The 22,722-nt window shown below is 33.0% G+C and overlaps 1 protein-coding gene across 5 annotated transcripts; it reads right to left on the bottom strand.

Moving 5' to 3' along the window:
• Positions 1-118: 118 nt before the first annotated feature.
• On the bottom strand, positions 119-22,721 carry LOC128187261 (zinc finger protein castor homolog 1-like). 5 transcript variants are annotated; one of them, XM_052857571.1, is made up of 11 exons: positions 22,630-22,721; positions 22,412-22,503; positions 16,553-17,692; positions 5,644-5,770; positions 5,090-5,342; positions 4,468-4,684; positions 4,096-4,233; positions 2,904-3,573; positions 2,659-2,781; positions 2,383-2,500; positions 119-2,289 (listed from the first exon to the last, which is right to left on the bottom strand). In XM_052857571.1, exons 3-11 carry the CDS (start codon positions 17,661-17,663, stop codon positions 121-123), a joined length of 4,926 nt encoding a protein of 1,641 aa, XP_052713531.1. In that variant the 5' UTR covers positions 17,664-17,692; positions 22,412-22,503; positions 22,630-22,721; the 3' UTR covers positions 119-120. The 5 variants fall into 5 exon arrangements, with proteins under 5 accessions (XP_052713531.1, XP_052713533.1, XP_052713530.1 ...); XM_052857573.1 differs by lacking the exons at positions 22,412-22,503; positions 22,630-22,721 and adding an exon at positions 21,486-21,699; XM_052857570.1 differs by lacking the exons at positions 22,412-22,503; positions 22,630-22,721 and adding an exon at positions 21,082-21,249.
• Position 22,722: the final 1 nt, after the last annotated feature.

The raw sequence follows: 22,722 nt of genomic DNA, 5'->3' as shown, positions 1-22,722 counted from the left end.
TCACTCCTTTCTGATGACCTGATTACAGAGTACCAGTGGGTGATCATCTTATCATCATTAATACTGATGAGCAAATAATTGACCAAGTATTTCGATTTTCTTATAAAGTTAAAAAACCTTTTACAATGGATCATTAGCATGCTTGATGTTATGAGACGCGATCTGCGCCGGACCAAGCACTGCATAGTTACATTCACTCTTCATGCAATGATAATGTGTTTGCTTCAGTTCGTAGGGACACCTGGAGACCTCGCATTTCTCATTGACCCCGATCTTCTTGAACCCCTGCGAGCTGATGTTGTCTAGCTTGGTGTGGTATTTTCGGTGAGTGAGAACTTTGCTGGAGTCGGTGCAGTTGTAGTTGCACTTGAGACAGTGGAAGTGGGAAGCCTTGCCTTCGTACTCGCATTCATCGCGTCCACAGGGCTGGTTCATACGAAACTGCTGCATTTCCCCACCAGTCAGACTGTCGATTCGCTCATGTCTTAATGTGTGCTGTATGAGGCGAGAACGATCACTGAAGCTGTATCCACAGTCTGGGCGCGTGCAGTGGAAATGTGTGATGCCCTGGCGATACGCACATTTAACAAAGTTACAGTCATCCTTGTGTCGAACGCGGATATAGCCTTCAGGAATGCTGTCATCTTTGCCACTTTTGGTGCTTATTCCACCATCACTTATCCTTCTTTGCTTGACTGCTATTTCACCACTGTCCACAAAATCATTATGTCTGGTTCTCATACGTTTCCTCCCTGATCTTTTAGAAATACTTGTGACATTGTTTGACATTTTACTCTCTTCTTTTGAGGCTTCTAAACTACTTTCATCCATAGTACTCTCCTCTTCATAGTGGTTGCTATTTTCAGTTTCAGATATGACTAATTTCCCATCCATACTTTCATATAGATTCATACTATTCTGAAGATCTGATGTGCCGTGAGTTTTCTGAGCTTTGGCAATAAGACTGGAGAAAGTGGAAGGATTCAGATTAAGAGAATCTGAAGCATTCAGCTCCCCATCAAGTGAGTTATGTTCATCATCAGAGCTCTGGGCTGACCTATGCGCCCTCTCATTACTTGGAACGTGTCCTTGATCATGATTCATAATGGCTTGTATTTGATCTGGCTTTGGTGCAATGTTAATGGGACAGACAGCTTTCCCAATGATTTGCTGGGAATCATTCTTTCCGAATTTCAATCCATGCTTTGAAATGTGAGCCTTGACTCTATTCATGTCGGAGAAAGCTTGATTGCACTCGAAACAATGATAGTGGTCCTTCTTCTTTAGCTTGCAAAATGGTCGCCCACAGTTCTGATCCAATCCGTAATGCATCTTATTCTTCAGGTCAGACCAGGTGGGTTGTGGAATGGTGTTTCCTCCTTGTTGTAGAAGAACAGCCAAAGGTAGAGGGTGTCCTGTGCTGGATATCATTCCAGTCGCAGCAGTAATTATGGTCGGTGTGATGCCTGCAGATACCATAGGGACAGCTGTGATTGCCCCGGACACAGCCATCGGATGAAAAATGGTGGCATCTACTGCAGTGGATACTTTGTCACTGGACTGTCCTGATGAAAGGCTTGACAAGGGATAAAAAGTTCCTGATGTTTTGATCAAGCCTTTGGCATCAGCAGGGGCAATGGGAATAAATCCAGCTACGGAAGTATTGTCAGTAAGTGAGAGAACTGGATCTTCTTTGTTTGTGCCATTTATTTCCGTGTTCTCATGCTTTTTGTTGTGTTGCATCATGGTGCTGTGGCGAACAAAGGAATAGTCACATTTGGGTCTGACACAGTGGAAGTGGCGATTGGCTTTGTTGTTGTGGCAATGCGGTCTGCGGCAATTGACATTTCTATCAAAGAATTCAAAGCCCTCATGAATGGTCACAAAGCTATGGAAATCTTTTGCATGCAAATTGAGAACATCCAGTCGATCGGTGGCTTGGTAGCAGCGAGGGCGAGCGCAGTGAAAATGTTCCTTCCCCCTGTACAAACACAACTCGTCTGGGCAGGGATTGTCCTCTTCAAACTTTTTAAATCCATTGATCACCGTCGGGTTTTCACACGAGGGATTGAGTATTTCAGACTCTGTCAGTTCCACTTTCGGAATAACTGGTATAGTATTTCTGGGATACTTGGGTGGTCGACCTCTTTTACGCGGTGTATCCTCTGCAGACTTTGGCGAAGACTTGTACGTTTTTCCGGCTGAGCTGCGCGCATACTCATGGATCCTATAGTGTTCAAGTCTCCCAAATGTGGGGCCTTCATGGGGTACAACATGTGTGCAGCCAGACTACAAAAAGAAATAATAAATTCAAATGAAACCTAGTTTATCTTTTATAAGTTGGCATATATATATGAACTTGAAATTGATGCAATGCATTACCCAGATGCAGTGATAATGTCTCTGCTTGTTGCTGTACTGACAGTTCTCTGGGCACGTGTCTGTGTCGGAATACATAACGTAGGCTACAGGGGTGATACGGTCTTGTAGTTCATGAAATCTATCACCAAAAAAAAAAATCAATAAAAATCAATAAATTCATATAAAATCATCAAGACAGAAGCAAACCCTAAAATCATAAATTATATCTTGCTGACCATTTAAGAAATCCTCGAAAATTGGCCCTCATGAATATGGTAATGCAACTGAAGAACCTACCTGGCATGTTCGCGGACACCATCTTTTGATTTGAACAACACCAAACATCCCTCTACTCGACAATGGTAGTGGTCCTTGTAAAGGTACTGACAGCGAGAGTTACACGGGTCATTGGCTGTGTACCTTAAATAATTGAAAAAGACGAAAAAATGAAGATAAATTGACTACTACAAGTTTATCAAGCAATTCTTCCAACTCGTACAAAAATGCAAACAAATTAATGTGTTTTGATTTTGTTTCAATACCTGATGAGGTAGTTTTTCCAAGATTCATCTCTCTCTTTTCGCTCCTGAGTGTTGTTAGCTGCAGTCTTTGATAACAGCAGCGGTGTATTTGGTTGGGGGATGGGGACATTCAACCCTTGGGCTAAACTTGGCTTAAAGTGTGCTGGTATGCCAGTCTCCACTTTGGGCTGTGTAGGCAGAGACATCTTTCCCTGCACCGCAAACTCCTGTTTCTCTTCTTGCTTCGTATACACAGGAATGGGTAAGGTCAGAGAGTCATTCAGTTTCTCTCCCCGGAGGCGGTCTGTGTGCTGAGGCAGAACCATAGTCTCCTCCTCCTCCATCCTGTCCAGTTCTTTGTTGTCCGATTCCTCCGACTTCAGACTCTTTACATCCGAGTTACTGTCATCGAGGGAGTGTTCGGACATGGGAACTCTGGAGTCGCAGCTCTCGTCTTTGAAATCGTCGTCGTTGATTTCCGTTTTGATGGAAATGGGGAGGGACATGTGGCTGAGTGGACTACTAGTGAAGGACTGATTCTCACTCACTAGATTACTTCTGTACTGTAGACTAGAATCCATGTCGTTACTGTCCTCTCGGTACTTTCTGTAGGCCGTCTCAAAGTCACGCCGTTCATGCTTTCTCTTATGAGAAAACAGCTGAGCAGTAGAATGCAAAACGTAAATACAGCCTGTAAAATGAAAAAAAAAAAAACCTTGAGAAAAAAAAAACTACAAAAAATCAAGTACACAATGTGTATAAAAATGCATAGACACTGCTAAATAAGGGAAATATAACTGTTGTTTCAATTTTAAGTTAAAAGGTGAAAATTTGAGTTATTCCCCTTTGTAAATCATGCAATTTAATATGCAGTCCTACTTTGTATTTGAATTTTTGATCTTCAAATTTTTCCTGTTTATCCTACTAAGATCTCCAATTTAGATTTGTGTATGTTTCATACAAAATATGGGATGGGAGCATTAATGGACAATTTCCATATTGTATTACATGTATTTTTATCTTGAGGGGGTAACTTTTGGTACCTGGTAATTATTTTTTTTTACATCACCAGAATCTGGACACAGCAAACAAGCAATTTCCTAAATATGGCCTAGCTAAGAAGTTGAAAGGTGCCTTACTTGAATTCTATCCCTCGTCACATGTACATGTACTAACAAAATGATATACCCATGAACCCAGTACTAAGTCATACCTGGTCTAATGCAGTGAATATGGTTACTGAGTTTGGAATATCTACATCCAATATATCCACAGTGTTCATACTTCATAAACTTCTTAAATCCATCCCGGCCGAGCACTTCATCCTTTTGGTGGTAAGTCTTGTGCTTTTCTATAGAAATTATAGGAAACAAGAGTTATTTCCCTTTAAACAGACTAACAAAATTTAATGTGGCTCAAGACAACTGTAATGTTTGCACAAATTAGCAATCAAACTAATAGCCCTTCCAGATTCAATAAATCTGATATAATCATCTATAAATTTAAACAAATATGCCATAAATTACCATTTTTTGAGGACCCTCTTTATAACTATTGTCTTAAAAACACTGATTGAAAAACATACCCATATCTGCTTTGTTTTTGAAAGTGAAGTTACAGCCTGGTCTTCGACAATGAAAATGAGTCGTTCTTTGTCCGTAAAAAGCACACAAGGGTGTCCCACAATCCTCAGTGGCGCGGAACCTCTGGAAACCTTCCTGTATAATGGCTGAATCCTTCCTGTGGTAGTTGGCGTGCATCTGTACATCTGATGTACTGATGTACACTTTGTCACAGCCTTGCTGTAAAAAATCATACAAAGATTGTGTAAAATAAAATTTCAAGAACATTATGTTTCTGCATTTCATTTCTCACTGAAAAATAATTAAAGGTTTTTATCCAAATTAATGAATATTAATTTTACAGGATAACTCTGACATCTGCATCTTTATCTTTTACAATACAGACACTGTAATCCAACTTTTATTTGTGTGTGAGAAAATTTGGCAAATTAAGATTCTCTAAAACCTTGTTGTTGCAAATATTTTTTGATTGCCATGAACCAGTCATTATGGTGACATCTCTTTTATGTGCTTAAAATCATTTGCAAATCCATGCAATTGATTGCAAAAAAAGTCCTAGTGAATAACAGTTGGTTTACAGTACATGTACTACATCCTTCATGGTGGTTTACAGCGTTGACTAACCTGTAAACAGTGGTAGTGGGTCTGCCGACCATTGTGGGTACAGGTGCCGTATTTCTGACTGCAGTCGTCTAGGGGACTGTACCGCATGAATCCATGCTGGAGGGATTCCTCTCTCTTCCTGTGCCATTTGTAGTGGCGGACCATCTCTTCTTTCTTGATGAAGACCCGAAAGTTACAATCCATGCAGTGGAAATGCTCCCGATACCCCAGCTCCTTGCAGTACTTGACTTTGCATTCCACGCCACTGCTGAATCTTAAGGTTAATTCAAAAAGCATTCATACTTTATTTTATAATTTCTTGAAAACTTAATATAATTTAATCATAAGCCTTTTTCCTCACATTTGATTAAGTTTATAATACCATTTGCCATCTGTAGAAATGAAACTGAAAACACACTGTAAGAGTGAGTTTTTTATAAGCATTTTTCCTTTAACTGAGTTTTATTGTAGATTGCCAAGGAAAGGAGAAAATGATTTCTTTCCCACATTACAGTTAGCTATATACTGGTAGTATTGATTTGAAACCGTCCCAGGTGTCCTAAAACTGCTATTACCTCTTAAGGTACTTGGAGTAGTCCGGAAGTCCCGGATGCTTGATGGGACTCGGAGAGCCCGGACTCTGGTTGTTGAACACTGCTTTAATATAGGCCGCACTGTTTGTAAACTTGTCATCTTTGATCACTGAAAAGATATTCCGATCTTACAATAATGCATAGACAATCTAGCAAAAATTTACTTTGAATTGTAGATATTAAATTTTAAACCCTGGATGTTTTTTTCATTGCATTTCTCTCTCTCTCTTTCTCTCTCTCTTTCTCTCTCTGAATTGTAGAATCTATGTACAATTGAGTAATGGATAACTTTTTCATTGCATTTTACTCTCTCTCTCTCTCTCTCTCTCTCTCTCTCTCTGTCTGTGAATTGTAGAATCCATGTACAATTGACCCCCTCCCCCCTTAATGACCCCTCTTTGACCCTAAGGTATTTATTGTATGAATATGCATATGTATATGAATAAAATTATGAATAAAATGAAATCTTAAATTTCATTTGATTTTCCTTTATTATTTCCTTCTATGGATTGCCAATTCTTCTCAATGTGTTTGCTTCTGTACTTTAATGACAAATTAAAGCCTCAATTTTTTTTTTCATTCGATTATTCTCCTATCTATATATTCACTACTTTCACAAAAAAAAAGAACTGTAAGCTCTCTGTATCTTGTTTGTTAATTGACAACACTGGCATTCAAATTTTTGGTTACCCATTGGAAATACCATTAGATACCATTGTATACTTAGTCTTTTAAAAAATTAGAAAAACTAAATTTTAAAATTTTAGGCTTAAATTTGTATGTGGTCATGCCCATTTAAATAGGGATACTAAGATTATTTCAATTTTCTTGTTCATACTTCAAATCTTGGACAAAGTTCAACAAAATAAAGATTAATAAAACTTTAATTTGTGTGTTCAAAGTGTGGTTTTTTGAAGTGAAGTTTTTCCATTTTTAAATGACAGCTTAAATTGTGAAATCGAGTAAAAGACATCGTCATGTACGTATTCAATGTTATTCGGTTTGGCAGTATTTCAAAAACCTGATAAATCAGTAAGAGATTTCCATTGTTATTGAGAAAAACTTGCAAATTAGTCATATTGCATATAAAAAATGTAAAAACCATTAAGTGTTCAATGAAATTGTATTAGGCTGGTATTCTTTAAAATATATTTTTTCAATCTATAATGTATATAATTCATTATCATAAATATTGAAAAAAACAAAGGAGTTCATTGATAAGTCAAGCTACATCAAACAAGATATTCTAGTTTTCACAAAGCTCGCCTTGACACAATGGAAAATAAATTTTCTTGAAACAACCGAAAATGACAAAATCTTGTATATTTAATAATAAAAACCTTCCATCACCATCAGCACATAACTTAATGACAATATGTCAAGAAATTAATAAATTTCTCTGAATTTTAATTGCAAATTTGAAAAATTAGAATATTAAATTTGTCTAAATGGAAATATACAGAAAATCTGACTTTATATTATCTTCTTTTACCTGAAATTGCTGCTCTCACATTAGATGGGAGCATCATTTGAATAATATTGTTAAAAATCAAAAACCAAAGAAGAAATTCACTTAATATTTTAGAATTTATGATGAAAACATGACTAGGTGACATTTTGATTTATAGACTTAATTTTCATATAATTAAGACAGAATGATAGAAGAATACAAAGAATGTAAAATAATTATGACTTTTGATAGAAATCTAATCGACAAGTAATGACCCCACACACCATATATTATAAAAAGAAATTGCAACTATATTTAAAAAAAAAAAACAATTTTGCTATCCTTAATAAAGATAATTTGATATTAGGCTTTTTGCAATCTATATCAAAAGAATCTTCACGTAGTGTATTTTTCATCAACTGTTCTAAACAATTTTAGATTCAAAATCTGAGGTCTGTATGTATATGTGTATATCAATAATAGTTTAAAATTTCATCGCAACTAAAAACGTTTTCTCATGTAATTTCTACAATTTCATGAATAAAGTATGTTGTGTCCACTATATGATCTAGCTAGCTTGTATGATTAATTTCATTTTCGAATCCCCGCACATAAAGTTACACACATTAAGGATTCTTTCATTATAATAATGTACTAACTGACAACAGAAAATTTCAGATAAAATTGTATATGTATCCTGTGAAAAATAATTCATTTAATTTTCGCACAAATCTAGACTACATTATTCATAGCAAAGTAACAAAAAGTGGAATTTTTTCACCACAATTCTGACATTAATTGTTGCATATAATGTTTAAGAATAAATATTTTATTTTGAAGAAAAAAAAAGATGTATTTCATTTTCACTTATGTAAATGAATCTGACAAATTTCGCAAAAGAGTATCTTAAAACCAAATGTGAAAGTCTTTATATCTTTAAAAGGGGGGGGGGACTTTTTATACTTCAAAATAAAGTGCAAACAATTTCTTTGTATACACAATAAACAATATATACTTATAAATAAATTATATGAATTACACGACATGAGCATGTGTAAGTTTTTCACAATTGGTGACCTAGCTTATAAGACAATATACTGACTATTTAACTTATATTAATTATTGATTAATTAACTTGGTAGGACTTAATTCATAATAACAATTAGTTCACTTTGCATCTACAATAGACATTGAAACACGATCACATGACATATAGACCAATATATCACCAGAAAAGGTGTCAAGATTTACCACCGAAAAATAATGCCGACTTCCTTAATAATACGAAATAACAGACATTAGAACAGCTTTAACTGTCAAAGACAGAGAAACCCCCTATTAAGCATTAATTGAAAAAAAAACCCCAACATTTAATGGATCTTTGTTATTTAGTTAGTACCAATACAACTTATATACTTCTCTCCAAATTCTATTTTCCCTTTTATTCTTCAGAGTTCCACAAATAATATGCCTATATATGTATGTTAAACATATGATTCAGAAATGCTTTAATAAACTCTGCTACAATGTAGTACATTGCTAATATCCATAGCACAAATATGTTTTTGTTTAATATGGCTGATTTAATTGTATATTTTGCAAAATAGTTGCGAGCACCTGATACTGCATTCTAAACGTCCTTACGAAGGTCGGTCATGTATGCGAGCCTGCATGGCCTAAATATTTTGGATGTAATATGAGTTCAATCACATCAAAATTCTCCGATTTTAAACTGCATCATGCAAGGTTGTTGCTTTTACCAAAAATTCCAAACTTGGCATTTTAATCAGTTTTGCGAGAAAAAGGTTGGCATTTAAAGCAATTTATTTCATTTGCAGCATTATTACATCTATATATACCTTTTCGTTTTCAGTTGCAGTAATCGGCAAAAAATGTAGCTATGCAATTCCAACTACTGCTTTATCAAATTTATTCTACTAGATAGATGAAGACAATATAAAGATGACAGCAGCTAGATGATAAAGATTTACCGTAATCTATGTAACTCAATAATAACTATTACAGAGCATATATCTCTAAGATATAGAAAACACTCTTTCAAACTAAAATTTTTTAACCCCTATAATTTTTTTCTTAAAATTTTATTGATTTTAAAGTTACATTACCTTTCAATTCATGAATAAAGGATTCAGTCTATAAAGTGAACTACCGTCACTATAATATATAGGCAACCATTAAATTTAAAAGAGACTTCATTAGCTTTCAAATCATTGATGTCAAAGAGGCTGGCAATGACAAATGTTTAGATGTTACTTGTTTTCATATTTACATACATTCAATAATTCATGATGGATACCTTGGTACCACAAGGTTACTGCAAAAATTGTGAATAATGTGGAATTACTTTATCTAAAATTTCTTTAAGATAAATATAAAAAATTCAATAATTAACTAAAAAAAAACACTTACGCCGAGGGCAATAAAACTGCAAATATGTAATGAATTTTACAATGTGTAGAAAAAAAGTAAAAATCATAATAATTATTGTGTTTTTCTTTAACTAAGCAAAATATAATAAAGTAAATATTTATTTTAATTCTACGAAGGGTTAGGGTGGAAGTTGCTTCAATCGTGCTTCTTCTATCTTATTAAAGGAAAATTACTTATCAAAGAATGTCATTTTTCATTAAAATAGACCTAGCCAATCAGTGATAGCTGACAGATAATCAAAGAACGTTTCCTCAACAGTTTTTCTTGTCTCCAAAAACACCATTTCTGTCATTTTAAGAAATTTCTAGTCACTTTTCTAAAATATATCATTTTGACATCACCTTTCTGAATGTATAATAACATGAATTTACATACTAGACATGATTTTATGCTAAAAGTAAATTATTTTGGGACATTTTTGTCATTAAGAATTAGATAATTAGCTTTATAATACATGCACTAATACTCCTCTTCAGAATCTAGGAAGATGATTATAAAAACAGGCACCTGTTCTAACAGAAATCTCTTACACACATGTAGAGAACCATTCCCAAATTTTTTCAAACCCCGCAATGTCATTATGCCATGAAATTTTACAAGGAGCAACCAAAAACCCAGCCAATCTAGAAACTACAGTTTCTTGTGTTTCATGTTTGTTATAAACTTTATGTTCAAGTGAAACAAATTAAACTTTGATATTTTGTATTCTAATAGAATTCAATTTAAAGGCGTTCATTGTAAATTAGCAAATTTGACCAAAAGAAAATACTTTATTGGCTCAGAGTGCAGAATGTTACGAGTTTGATCCCTACCTGTGTCTTTTCACCTCTGGGTTAATAAAGGTAACCAAGTTATGACCATTCCCTATTTTTAATTTAATTTTTTTCATTTCGCAACTTTTTTGCAACTTGAAATTGCCCGCCATGTTAATTGACCCAAGTTGTTTGTTAGTTAGCCAATGAGAATTTAGGAGCAGATTTTACTGCTAAAAATACGAATTTACAATTCAAAATGTCAATGGCGCGGTAAATATGAAAAATAACACCTTGAATGTTATGGTTTAGGTGTGGCATAGAGGGCCAGACCATTTATGTACATATGTACTTCATTCAGGCCATATTTAATTAATTAGAAGGATGCTGATATGAAGATGATGGATAAATTCTAACTTTTAAATATGCATAAAGGGTATGTTTGTTCATTATGATAAAAATGTCAACCTTTTATCCAGGTATTGAAATAACTTGTCCGCAACCTAGTACATGTAGCATGCAACTAGAATCATATCTTTACCAATGCAATATTTATAATTTAAGCCCATTTTTTAAAAAAATGGCCACATGATGTCATTATAAGAAATCAGTTTAAGTAGAACGAATGAACCCACAAGTGTCATTTACAATTTCTGACTTCAAATTTTTTTAAAATGCTGATTGCAGAAGATGACAGCAGTATCACTGTATATCTTCTTTTTGATTAATCAGTACCTACAATTCAATCATTTTGTACATGTAACAAATCCTGGCTTACTGTTTTCAGTTGCCTTGAGCAAAGGCCACTTTTATATCTAATCCTTAACAATCTGGCAAAAACAATCCTTCCAAAAATGAAATAAATTATTGATAATTTAAAATTATGAGATAAAATATGCTTATAATCGTACATTGTTTAATTTGCAAAACTATCAAACCTATCAAAAGGTTTTAAATGTTAACTAGCTGATAGACAAACGTTTAATTTTGTTTCAACAGAACCTTTTAAAACAGATTTAAGCATGTTGATCAATCGCCCATATTTTGAAATACTACTGCCTGAATAACCAAACTTGCTGTGTAAGCATCTTTCGATCACTCTCAATTTTACAACAATGGTATTTTCAAATGATTTAAAACATTCAAATATATCTAGACTTTAAAAACTGCAACTTTCCATTTAATCATAAATAGCTAGATAAAGATTGTGTCCTTTAACAACCTAGGTTAACAAATAACGTTGTTAAGGCGGTCAAGATAAGACAAACTTTAGTTGCTATGGTATCTGGCAGTAAGGCTGAAACACCCACTTATTTTGGATAATAAGAACATTAAATTTCAGGTCAAATATTTGAATTGTGGCCCATGTACATATCATATACAGTCTTAAGTTGATAAGTAAGGTTGAAAAATTGTGGATTTTAGGTTAGCTAGATAATAGGACTTTTTTCCCCCGAAAGAATTGATAAAAACATTTAAAATGTGAGACAAAAATTCTTAAGAATGAAATAATTCCCACAGTTACAAAAAGGGTGTGTGTTATTTTTTAATTCTAAGTAAACACGAGTTAACATTTAATATTTGTCTTCATCTACAATTTTTCCTGCTAGAAATCTATAATAAAAAGAGTTATTGAGCTGTTTTCTGATGCAGCCATAAAGCCTTCAGAATTGCTGCCAACATAACCCATTAAGTAATTATTGAAAAATAGCCTGATTGCCATGGAAACACCTTTAATATTGGAAAACGATTTTCACGTTACATAAAACACCAAAACCAATATTTATAAATAAAATTATCGATGGATTTGGAGTCCCGGTTTACATAATATTGATTTTCCATTTTATTTGGACATTTCTTTAGTGATCGAGTCAAATCTGCCTTTCAATTATAGCGGAAAGGTAACCATAATGGAAAGCAGGGTATCTCTCACTACACAAAAATCAAAAGAACTCTGCCATCTAATTGCAGCAATGGCCGGCTGGAAGGGGACTGAGTTAGCTCTTTGTGGCGAGAGCAACTAAGAAATTTGATATGGACAATGTACATCTAATATCACATGAATCTACTCAACTCAATTAATAATTCAATGAAACAGATCGAAGAAACTTTATAGAGTGTGTACCTGCAGAACTAAAACAACAGCTGATAGTTCAGGAACCAATAAGTTCATGAAAGAATACTGCATCAATAAATTAAGACTTTCATTATCCAAAAAAGTCTTTTAGTCTTTCTTTTCTTGATCCTTGCAAAATCACACATGACAATAAAATGTTATACTTCTGATATATCTATAGTGTTTGGGATGATTAAGAAATATGGCCATAAACTAGCCAAGTATCTTATATATTCAGCTGCCCCCAAAACATCTAAAACACTTAAATTGATTTTTGGAGTAAGCATTAAGGCAATTTTTTTATGGAGCATTAATTGATTCAACAAGTATTTCTTTTTTTAATATAAATATTTAATTAGTCATGATACTTATGGCATAGTTTCATAGATGTGGAAAAAGGACAGGAACTATGAATGCATGTACTTGGGGGGAGGGGGGGGGTGGTCACATCCCCCATTTAGATGGGTGGGTGGGGGGAGGGTGTTAGGAAGACAACCATATACATGTATGCCATGTCAGACTTCAAGCTTTTCAAGCTAAAGGTTACCTTTACCTATACACACTTATTCAATGTTGATCATTCCTTAATAATTTTGGTGAATTTCCAATGACGATCCAGCATTCGCTTAAAAAATGTTTAAAGATCTTTTGAGCAAATAATTCATTTCTACCATAGCAACAATAAACATAGAAATAGATCTTCCTAGCAACTCCATCAATCTTTTGTTGTTCAAGTAGATAAATTAGCGAATGCTCATTTTGGCAAATTGGGAAAAATTGATCAATCACATTTTCAAAACATTCATTCTTTATACATGTATTCAGGCTTTTATAGATAAATAGCTGTGCCATTGGCAACCATTCCTTTTAAACACACAGTAAAAGCTGAATAAACTCAAAAGAAAGTAAAGGGACCTAAAGATTTTTACCTTTTCAAATTGCACATACACCATTTAAAAGACAAAATAGCAAATAATATTTGTGTAAAAAATAAATATATCGCAATGAAAGTATATTATGCATTCTGAACGGAAATTTTATTGATTTTTTTTTCCCAACCAAGGAAGACAGGTCTCAAAATTCCCTCAAACTTTGGTGTAATCTAGACCTATATAAATTTATTGCATTAGAAATGTCAAACTTATGAAAAGCTGGATATACTTTCACACAGGATTTAACTACTAAGTATGGCCCATTTTACAATGAAATTCACATGAATTTGAAGTATCACGAGACTTGGCATCCCCAAAACCTCTTCTTAACGAAGAATTCTAGTTTAAGAGTTTTATCATTAAAAAATCTGTACATATCAAATCTCACCCTGGTTCTCACGTTAAGAACAATGACTTATGAAGAAGAACAGTCAGGTTTTTTTTTTTTTTGTACAAACTATGGTATCGGGCAATCAATTAAAGCACAGAAGTGACTTTGGGAATCTTAACTTCATATTCCTAGGCCAGCCTCTTTGATTCTCATTTCATTTCAACTCATTAGGACAAGTAGCATAGAATTGTTGGGGTTCAACAGAAATAATGCTTAATAACATTAAAGATAGGGTGGAACTTCTAAAAAGAGTTATTTAGTACTGTAATTTCACACATTCAATAAATCCTGCACTTCTGCATAGCTAAGTTATATATAAAATGCAAACCATGTATCTTTTCAATTTGACAACTAAATTAAAAAAAATATGGTACTAAAAAGAAACAAAATCGAAGCTAACAACCTTAATCTAGAAAAATTATACATGACCTATCCATAAATATTTCAGAAATGACTTTAATACTTTACTTTTTAACAAAAATTAAACACATTTCTCCCATTAAACTCTGTCATCCGGTTCAGAAAGTTTGGATGAAAAATATACCAAATGTTTACTTTATATTTCAACAATGAACTTACCTGGTTCATACAAAAATCATTGTCTCTGTTTTTTATTTGACATCTGATTTTCCTAAATAGGGACAAAATCTCTCTCTCTCTCTCTCTCTCTCTCTCTCTCTCTCTCTCTCTCTCTCTCTCAGAATACTGAATCCTTTACAGTAGTTACTCAATGCAAACTATTTAAATATAACCTTACCTAAAAAGTAGTCTTAATGTAAAAATGTTCTGGATTTGAAAATGTACATTTATTTGGCAGCTGCCAATCTAGATCATGCTATGCATTTTGAAATACTCTAGTTATTTTAATACTGCATTTTGATTTCCAAAATATGGTGCATATTTCGTCTGGCTATGGAAAATAATTCTATACCCTTTTGAAACCCTCAATTCTTGTGCAATGATACCGGACAGGAACCAAAAATATCAAACAATAGATGTGTTTATAAAAACAATTTATAAAATATTTCTGACAATGAATCATTACACACACGTGAAAGTGGGGTTTTTTTCCCCTTCATTTTTGAGATTTTCCTTAAGAACAAAAATGTTATGTTGACAAAATTATCCTATCTACAAATTCATTATTTGAAAATCACTTAAGACTATCATATTCACCCAAAAATAATTTAAGATTTGTGTAAGAACATATTTATGAAAAAAACTTTCAAGTCATATTTTTCACTTTTTTTAAGGAGATTCTCTCAATTTTGAATCAATAAAATGCTATAGATTTGTGGAGTGCATTGCTCATTTTATTTCTGATTCAGATTCAATGGGGGATGTACATATTAACACTATTAATCTTGTCTAACATTACTGGTATTAAACACTTCAGATTTTCTCATTGACCCATCCCTGATTTCTAAAAATCTCACTGCTAAGAATCTCAGTACATGTATAGCTTTATGACTTAAACCACAGGATTTTTGGAATGTTCAAAATTGTTTACCTATATATAATGATTATGTAAATAAGTAGATTTCAGCTCTAGCTGTTTTTTGGTTAATTATTTGAAATGCTGACTTTAAAATTGTTGGGCCTGGTGAAATGAAGAACAAATACTACATATGCAAACAGATAACAAAAACTTGAATAACGTCACAAGTGCTTTTGCGATGTTTGGCATTAAGCAGTTTTGAAATGTAGGTCTATATGGGTATCACACCTCATGTCTAATTTATCTAGTATGGAATAATCTTGATGCAATAAGTTCAATACTATAAGCCTTTGATTATTTTTTAAGACAACACACTTCATAAAAGCATGTTTAAAAAACTTCTGTTCTGATATTACCTAATGACAAATTACAGTAGCTCTAGAGATTATAATAATTAAACGCTACACGAAATTTAATATTACCCACAAATATAAGCCCCCATACTGTTTCGGTATATTTTTAAATAATTCCTAAATGCTTGAATTGATTCTATTCTTTCATGTTATTTTATCGTCTTTGACCCAAAATCATGCGATATAGATTTTTAAGTCTGTAAACGGCCTTTTAAATGGATTTATTTTAAATAACAAGTTTGGGTATTTTTGAAAAAGTTATTTGACCAGAACTAAGAATCGGTCTTTTAAAAGATATTTACACAATAGAATGTTTTGGGTTGCCAAGGCAATATGGTTCAATAGTTTGGGTTATAAAGGATTTTACATTGAAGCTAGCCAAGAATTTTTGTTCATTTATCGCTGTGTTACGACTTAACCGCACTTTGTTTAGACATGTCATGAATTAGAAATTTCAAATCAATACATTGATAAATAAGCAATTTTGACAAGAAATATAGAATCAATACTATGAGCTATATAACTAAAGAAAAATTATGTGTTAAAGGAATGCTTTACATAACTGAATTTTGTCTTTGATATAATGCCTGTATAGTGCAAGTCATATGATTCTTGATCATGTTCCACTCCAGAATTTTACAAAATAGATGATTCATCATATTAATGATTTTGATATCCCGCTTTTGTTGTTTTTTTTAATGATTAGTGCACGTTAAGAGTTTTCTAAAATTGAATACATAAACCCAATCAAATCTTGAATAAAAGTTTTTTTAAGTGACAAATAGAACAAGAGACTTATTTACTTATTAGACCTTCTGCAACCTACTGCATTTGTAATTGCACATAAATCTACTTTTTAGTCCCCTAAGTATTAGGAGAAGGGTTGGTGTGTGTTTTTAGGGAACAGCCCCCCCCCCCTCCTCCTCTCCAAAAAAAAACAAAACTTACCTTCATTATTGGTATTCTTGGCGTTCTTGTTGGACTGACTACTTTTGTTAACCGATGGACTGACATAACTAGTGTAGATGCCTTTCTTCTCTGTAGATATCACGGTGTCGGGGGACACTGAATCGGCGGATGGGGAGGGGATGAGGGGAGGAATGGGTTTGCTATTTTGTACTTTTGGCACTGGCTGTGGACTCTGCTTATGAAGAATTTGATTTGATGTAAAGTTATTGGAAGGAATCTGCTGTACAAGAGAATCTCCTGATCCCGCACTGAACCCATACATTGATAACAGCTCGTTCATCGTCGACTCGGCATAGTCTTTTAATACTGTCATTTCTTGCTTCTCTGTTTTTTCTGCAAGTTTGAACTTTGAGGAAGAAGAAGAGGAAGATGAAGCCGATTTCTGGGGATTACTTGTCATTTCCAATTGAGAAACAGCTTGATGTTCACTGGCATTAGGCAGTGACTGACTAGATTGATTGAATTCCTGAAAATCTTTCTCCGAATGATTGCTGTCCTCTGTTGATTTGGCCACAGAGAGGTCCAGAGGTGCTGCAGTGTTACCTGGCGTGCTGAATGACTGCGTTGACTTGAGTGGTTTTCGTGACTGTTTTCTGTTTTGTAAAGAATTGTTGATACTAGCTGAGACTGGACTATTGTCAGCGTCATTATGCACGGTCTTGGCCGAATCTTTTCTTACGATACTATCCTCTTCCTCAAGGCTTACATCCTCCTCAGGCGGAAAGTCCGTATTTTGGTTGTTTATTTCGTATTCGGCCAGTTCATCGTTCTCATCAGCACAGTCCAATTTGTCGAGAATTTCCCGTACCTGAGCAATATTTCTTGGGGCTGCAGCTTTTCGACTTTTCCGTCTAGATGACCCGGCACCTTTCTTTTCTGATTCTTTGTCTATCAAATACTTTTTACTTTCCAAAATCTCATCTCTAAAACTCTCCGCGTTGTTCGTGTCACTCTCATTCAATAGAGGTATACTATTCTCTTGCTCGGAAATCTCGAGCTCCGAGACAACATCGGAACCTTCCTCCCCACTCAATGATTTTAATTTGGCACAAATGGCGTCAAGAGTTCTTACTTTCATTTTCGCAGTCATATCTGGAGAAGAAAAGTTTTTCTCCTTTCCTGCAAAAACAAAATTAAAACATCATCAAAATCCAATAAAAAGGAAAACGTTTTTTCAAGTATGGTGGCAATCTGGCAAAGCATAATTATGATGTATACCATTTTTTCCTTCCTCTGATTAAACTTATTTATACCTATGTTGAATATAAGTACATGTTGATGTATAAAAGTAACTGAGTGTCTTTACTTTAAAGAAAATGGAACAGTTGGACGGTAAATCATTTGTGATTAAGGATGTGTCATTAAAAAAAAAAAAGAGAGAAAGATTTTGCTGTATGTCAAAATTCATGAAAAATTTATATTATGCATGCTTAAATCAGCTAATGAACTACCATGAACCATTTTTACATAATTTTGAAAGAACTGATTTATGTGTCAGATGTAGATTCATTTTCCTTTTATAAACTGTCAAAATGCTTCAAATATATAAGGTACTCAGCATGTTTTGTATCATAACCACTGAGTATATCTAAAAACAAAAGTTTAAGTGTTAATTCAAATGAAAAATGGACCTGACGTGCAATTAAATTTTAATCTTTTAAATATCAACTTGTACAGCAATTTGGAATTTGATTTTATTAACTAGTTTCTTTATATTAATGAACCTGATGTCTGAATGATCAATCAATGTATACTAAATTCATACTTTTATTTTCCACACTGAAAATACAACAGAAATGCATAATACTGAAAATTTTAAGCAATATAAGTCCAAAAAGTTAGAAAATTTTATCTATATTTCTAAGACCATTGCAATAAAAATGCAAACAATATTAGCAGAATTGCACATCAATTTACAGGTTAAAAACAAATTCTTAACCTCTAACTCCTGTTTTTATTAAGATAATTAGCAAAATCTGCAAGTCTGCTATTCGAGCTAGTTTAGTCAATAATTTTTTTTTTACCTGCTTAAATGTACACGGTCCTGGAAGTATTTTACAGGTAAGTCTAACTATTCATGCCAGGAGATAAAATGTATGGATATATCAATAAAAGCTAATTCAGCAGCCAGTTTCCATGCAAACACTACCACCAGTTTCTCTTACTGAACTAATGTCCCAGGACGCTGGATTCCTATTCGCTTACACCAAATCAAATTATTATTAGGTATTCAATACCTGTGTTCAATATACCTGTGAATTTGGCCATTTCCATGACAACCTGACTAGTGTGCAACTACAGGCATGCATAAATAATTCTGAGTTGCTATAACGATGCCTAGGTCCCAAAGTAGAATGAACAATGAAATGAAGCGAAATCAATCATCTGACACAGAGACATGTTGATACTGACAAACTCAGCAGTTCTACACAATATTTTTTTTGTTTTACCTAGTCAACTGAAAATGTTCGCACATGAGAAGATTTAATTGTTGTCTTTTGTATAACCTGATAATTCTACAAATGGACCAATAATACAGACACCTATTCTTTCGGCAGAAGGCAGGAAATTTATCTGGATGGTGGATTATTGGATATCCATACCGAGTTCAAAATATCCTTATAGATTCACAGTTAATTGTATTTTCCAACAATTAATTTACACTCATTCGTTGCTCATTGGTCACATCATATGTGAACATTAATAATCGTATATAAAATTCAGAGAAGTATATTTTTATACCTACATGAATATCAGAAATACTTTATTATTAATAAATTCCAAGTTATTTCATGCTTTACTTGTCAAATATTAAAAAAGGTAGTGCTTATTTCATAGAAAAAATGAATAAAAGCTGAATATGAATTCCATGTTATATTGCATACCTTTGATTTATTTCAATGAATTTAAAAATGCATCAAATTGATCATGGTTTTCAGCATACTATAAAGGTTGTTCATTATTGACAAAGCCAGGGGTCAGTCATGTTTTATTTAGCGAAGTAGAGAGAAAAGGAATTCTCCTTTATTGTTTGAAGTTGCCAGTGGAAACTATTGATATATTGGCAAACTATTTTTTTGCATAATAAATTGAAAGAAAAAAGGGAATGTCTGCAAGTTTTTAAAAAACTAAATAATACCATATACCTATACTATTAGGTAATATGTGCCATGATGATAGAAACCATGCAGGGCCCAGTTTCGCTAAAGCTTACTTATATATGACAATAAAAATAAGAAAAATCTGCTTTCATACCAAAACTTGTCATAGCATCTAATCAAACTGTTTCAAAAATACTGTCATACATGTACAAGTATATCTTAATTAAGATATTCATTTGATTGTTATAAAATATTAAGAATTTTACTGGTACATTTGTTTTTCAATTCCAGACATACTAAACATGATGAGAGAACAAATATGTTTTGATAAGAAATAAACAAGTTGTTACTAAATGGAATGTTAAATTTATGGAGGATTATGGACATTATTGACAATTTTGGTCTACTGCCACACATAAATCCTATTGTTTTGAACTTAGTACTCATTTATTAATAAAACAATAACTCTTAACTGCAAGAGAGGACTGAATATGCCTGAGAAAGTTTATAGGCCCAAACATTCCTCCTTGGCATTTTTTTTTTTGTTATAAATATACATAGTGAAAAAGTCCAATAAGGAAGTGAAAAAACTTCTCTAGATATTTCACCTTATTGTGTTAAAGCTAAGTTTTAATACGATTGTTTTTTTTTTATGTTCCTCGCCTTTTTTAGAGCATTGATTTGCACAAAATATTCACTAAGTAGATCTGCATATGTGGTGAAATATAATTGAATGCTCATTCTAAATTAACAAAATTTCTAATGTACGCATGGAGACTTCAATTGCAGCTGATTCTTACACTCAAAATATAGATTAATTATCAATGGAATTTAGAGTTTGCAAAACCTTTTAATATATATAAAACTTTATGCAATATTTTCCCTTTACTAAATAATGTTACAAATATTCAGTTGAGGTGCCCAATATTTTAAACCTATCTGTTTTAATCAATTAATTCATATCATTTACTTAAGTATACATACAAATGATAAATACTGATGTCAGGATATATAAGTCATTTCTTATCTATAATACAATACAATTCTACATAGATTAATTAATATTGAAATAGCAAATCTGAAATGATTATACTTTTAAACATTAAATATCACATTCTCTGATATATAGATATATAGATTATCCAATTAGGGATAATCAAAGTTGCAGTAGTTTGCCAAACTTCAAACAGTATACATGACAAACATGTAAACTTTCATCATAATCAAGTTAAACTCTTAATTAAGAAACTCTTAATGAAAGACATATTCATTACCGGTAATTAGGATCTTGGCAAAATTGGGCACAGTCATACAATGTGCCTGTGAATGAGCAACAAATTGCTGCAATACATATGTTGATTTTCTTTCAAAAATACCTCAAGAGACAATGAGAGAAAAAACACATACCTTGTGATTTGCGACTGAAGTACATTTAATTAAAGAATGGATTTAACACAGGAGTCCTCAAACCCAACATAGTCTTTTTACACAAAAAAAAATCATTAATCTTAAGAGACTTTGTGTTTTAAAACTCTGGTCAATGCACTATTTAATTTTTTAAAAGAATATAACATTTACTGTTTAATAAAGCACAATATTATGAAAAGACACGAATAAAATAATTTGTTGGTTGAGTGCCAGCTCCGTTGGGTAAATTCAAGACTAATCTTTTAAAGTTCAAATTTTTTGAGACAAAAGGTATATAGTAACTATGACAATTACCAATGGATAACCTCAAACAAAGAAATTTATATCAAGTCAGGTAAAAAAAGATAAACGACATTGTTGTTGTAAATTTAAGGTGGCTTTACCAGATTATGCATGATCCCACACGTTTGAGGACTAAATGAAGTTAGTTTCTATAACAACTCAAACAATTATGGGTTATAGTCCTTTTAAATTGACCATGCGTGTACACCTTGCAAAATCCTTCTACATTCTAACAAGAATGAAAAAGAACAAAAATCTTGAAACAATGATCCACTTCACTGACTGAGTGGTTGGAAAAAAAAAACCGCAATTCTGCAAATTTTAATCATATCCAAAGTGGCCTACATTGTAGTGTATCAATTTTGTTCAGGATTTTTTTTTTACAGCATAAATAGGGCCACTGCTCCAGAATAATTTTGTCATATCAAAATGAACTTTGAAACATTAATATTTCTCTCGAACTGATAAAATAACATAGGCTTACTGCGTAATGAAAAATTAAATAGCTGAGGTTGACCTATTATCAATTAAAGATACTAAACAGCACAATGAAAAATTGAAAGAAAGTTAAAATTGCACACTTTCCATGCAAAAAAAAAAGAAGACTTTTAAAAAGTCCACAGAGATATGCTTATGTTCCAAAATCTACGGTACAGGCTCAATGGGGCAATATACAAGCGTGATACAAAAAATATTGTAAACTTATCTATAAACTCCTAAATATGTATAAAAGAAAAAAAAATAATGTGGTTGGCAAACAATCAAAATTTACGCACCCTATTCTGACCTGTGATACATAGCAGTATGTGTACATGTACTTCGATAACATACTACGATACTCTACCTTTTTTGGGGTGAAAAGTACAAAACTGTCACAATTTTATACCGAAGGTTTTTCCGAATGTAAAAGCATGTTAAACGGTTAGAAGTCAAAAGAAGTAAAACGTACGAATTCAGATGAAGTTTTACCCAAATAAGACAAAGTTTTTCATAAAAGTTAAAAAGTTTAGAAACTACTTATCCTTACCTCACTCCTCCAGCCCATAAGATGAAGTCTCGTTCATTGGCGTCTGCTGCGAGATTTCGGTGTTATTGTTGTTTTCTGTCATTCTTCGATGCCTTCGCAGTATATTTCAAATTAAGTTAAATAATTGTATGTTTGTCTTCTGATACAATCGAAAATTTCTTTACGTCTATTTAAAATCATCTCATATAAAGCTAAAACCGTAAAAATATTAGCCTTACCACAAGCGATCTCCTTGGTAACGGTCCGCCATTGTTTGTAAGCATAACATAAATTCACGTTGGGTAAAGTCCCAGGCCTAGCGTTGAGGGAGT

Source organism: Crassostrea angulata, chromosome 6 (assembly GCF_025612915.1).
Source record: "Crassostrea angulata isolate pt1a10 chromosome 6, ASM2561291v2, whole genome shotgun sequence".
Taxonomy (NCBI): domain Eukaryota; kingdom Metazoa; phylum Mollusca; class Bivalvia; order Ostreida; family Ostreidae; genus Magallana; species Magallana angulata.
This window is presented reverse-complemented; position numbering and strand designations above follow the sequence as displayed.

Coding starts and splice junctions, on each gene's coding strand:
- LOC128187261 (XM_052857569.1), bottom strand. CDS start 20,985: ATGACTGTGCCCAATTTTGCCAAGATCCTAATTACCG. Junction 4,685..5,089: donor CCCACTACCACTGTTTACAG/GTTAGTCAACGC, acceptor GATTTTTTACAG/CAAGGCTGTGACAAAGTGTA. Junction 2,290..2,382: donor GACATTATCACTGCATCTGG/GTAATGCATTGC, acceptor TTCTTTTTGTAG/TCTGGCTGCACACATGTTGT.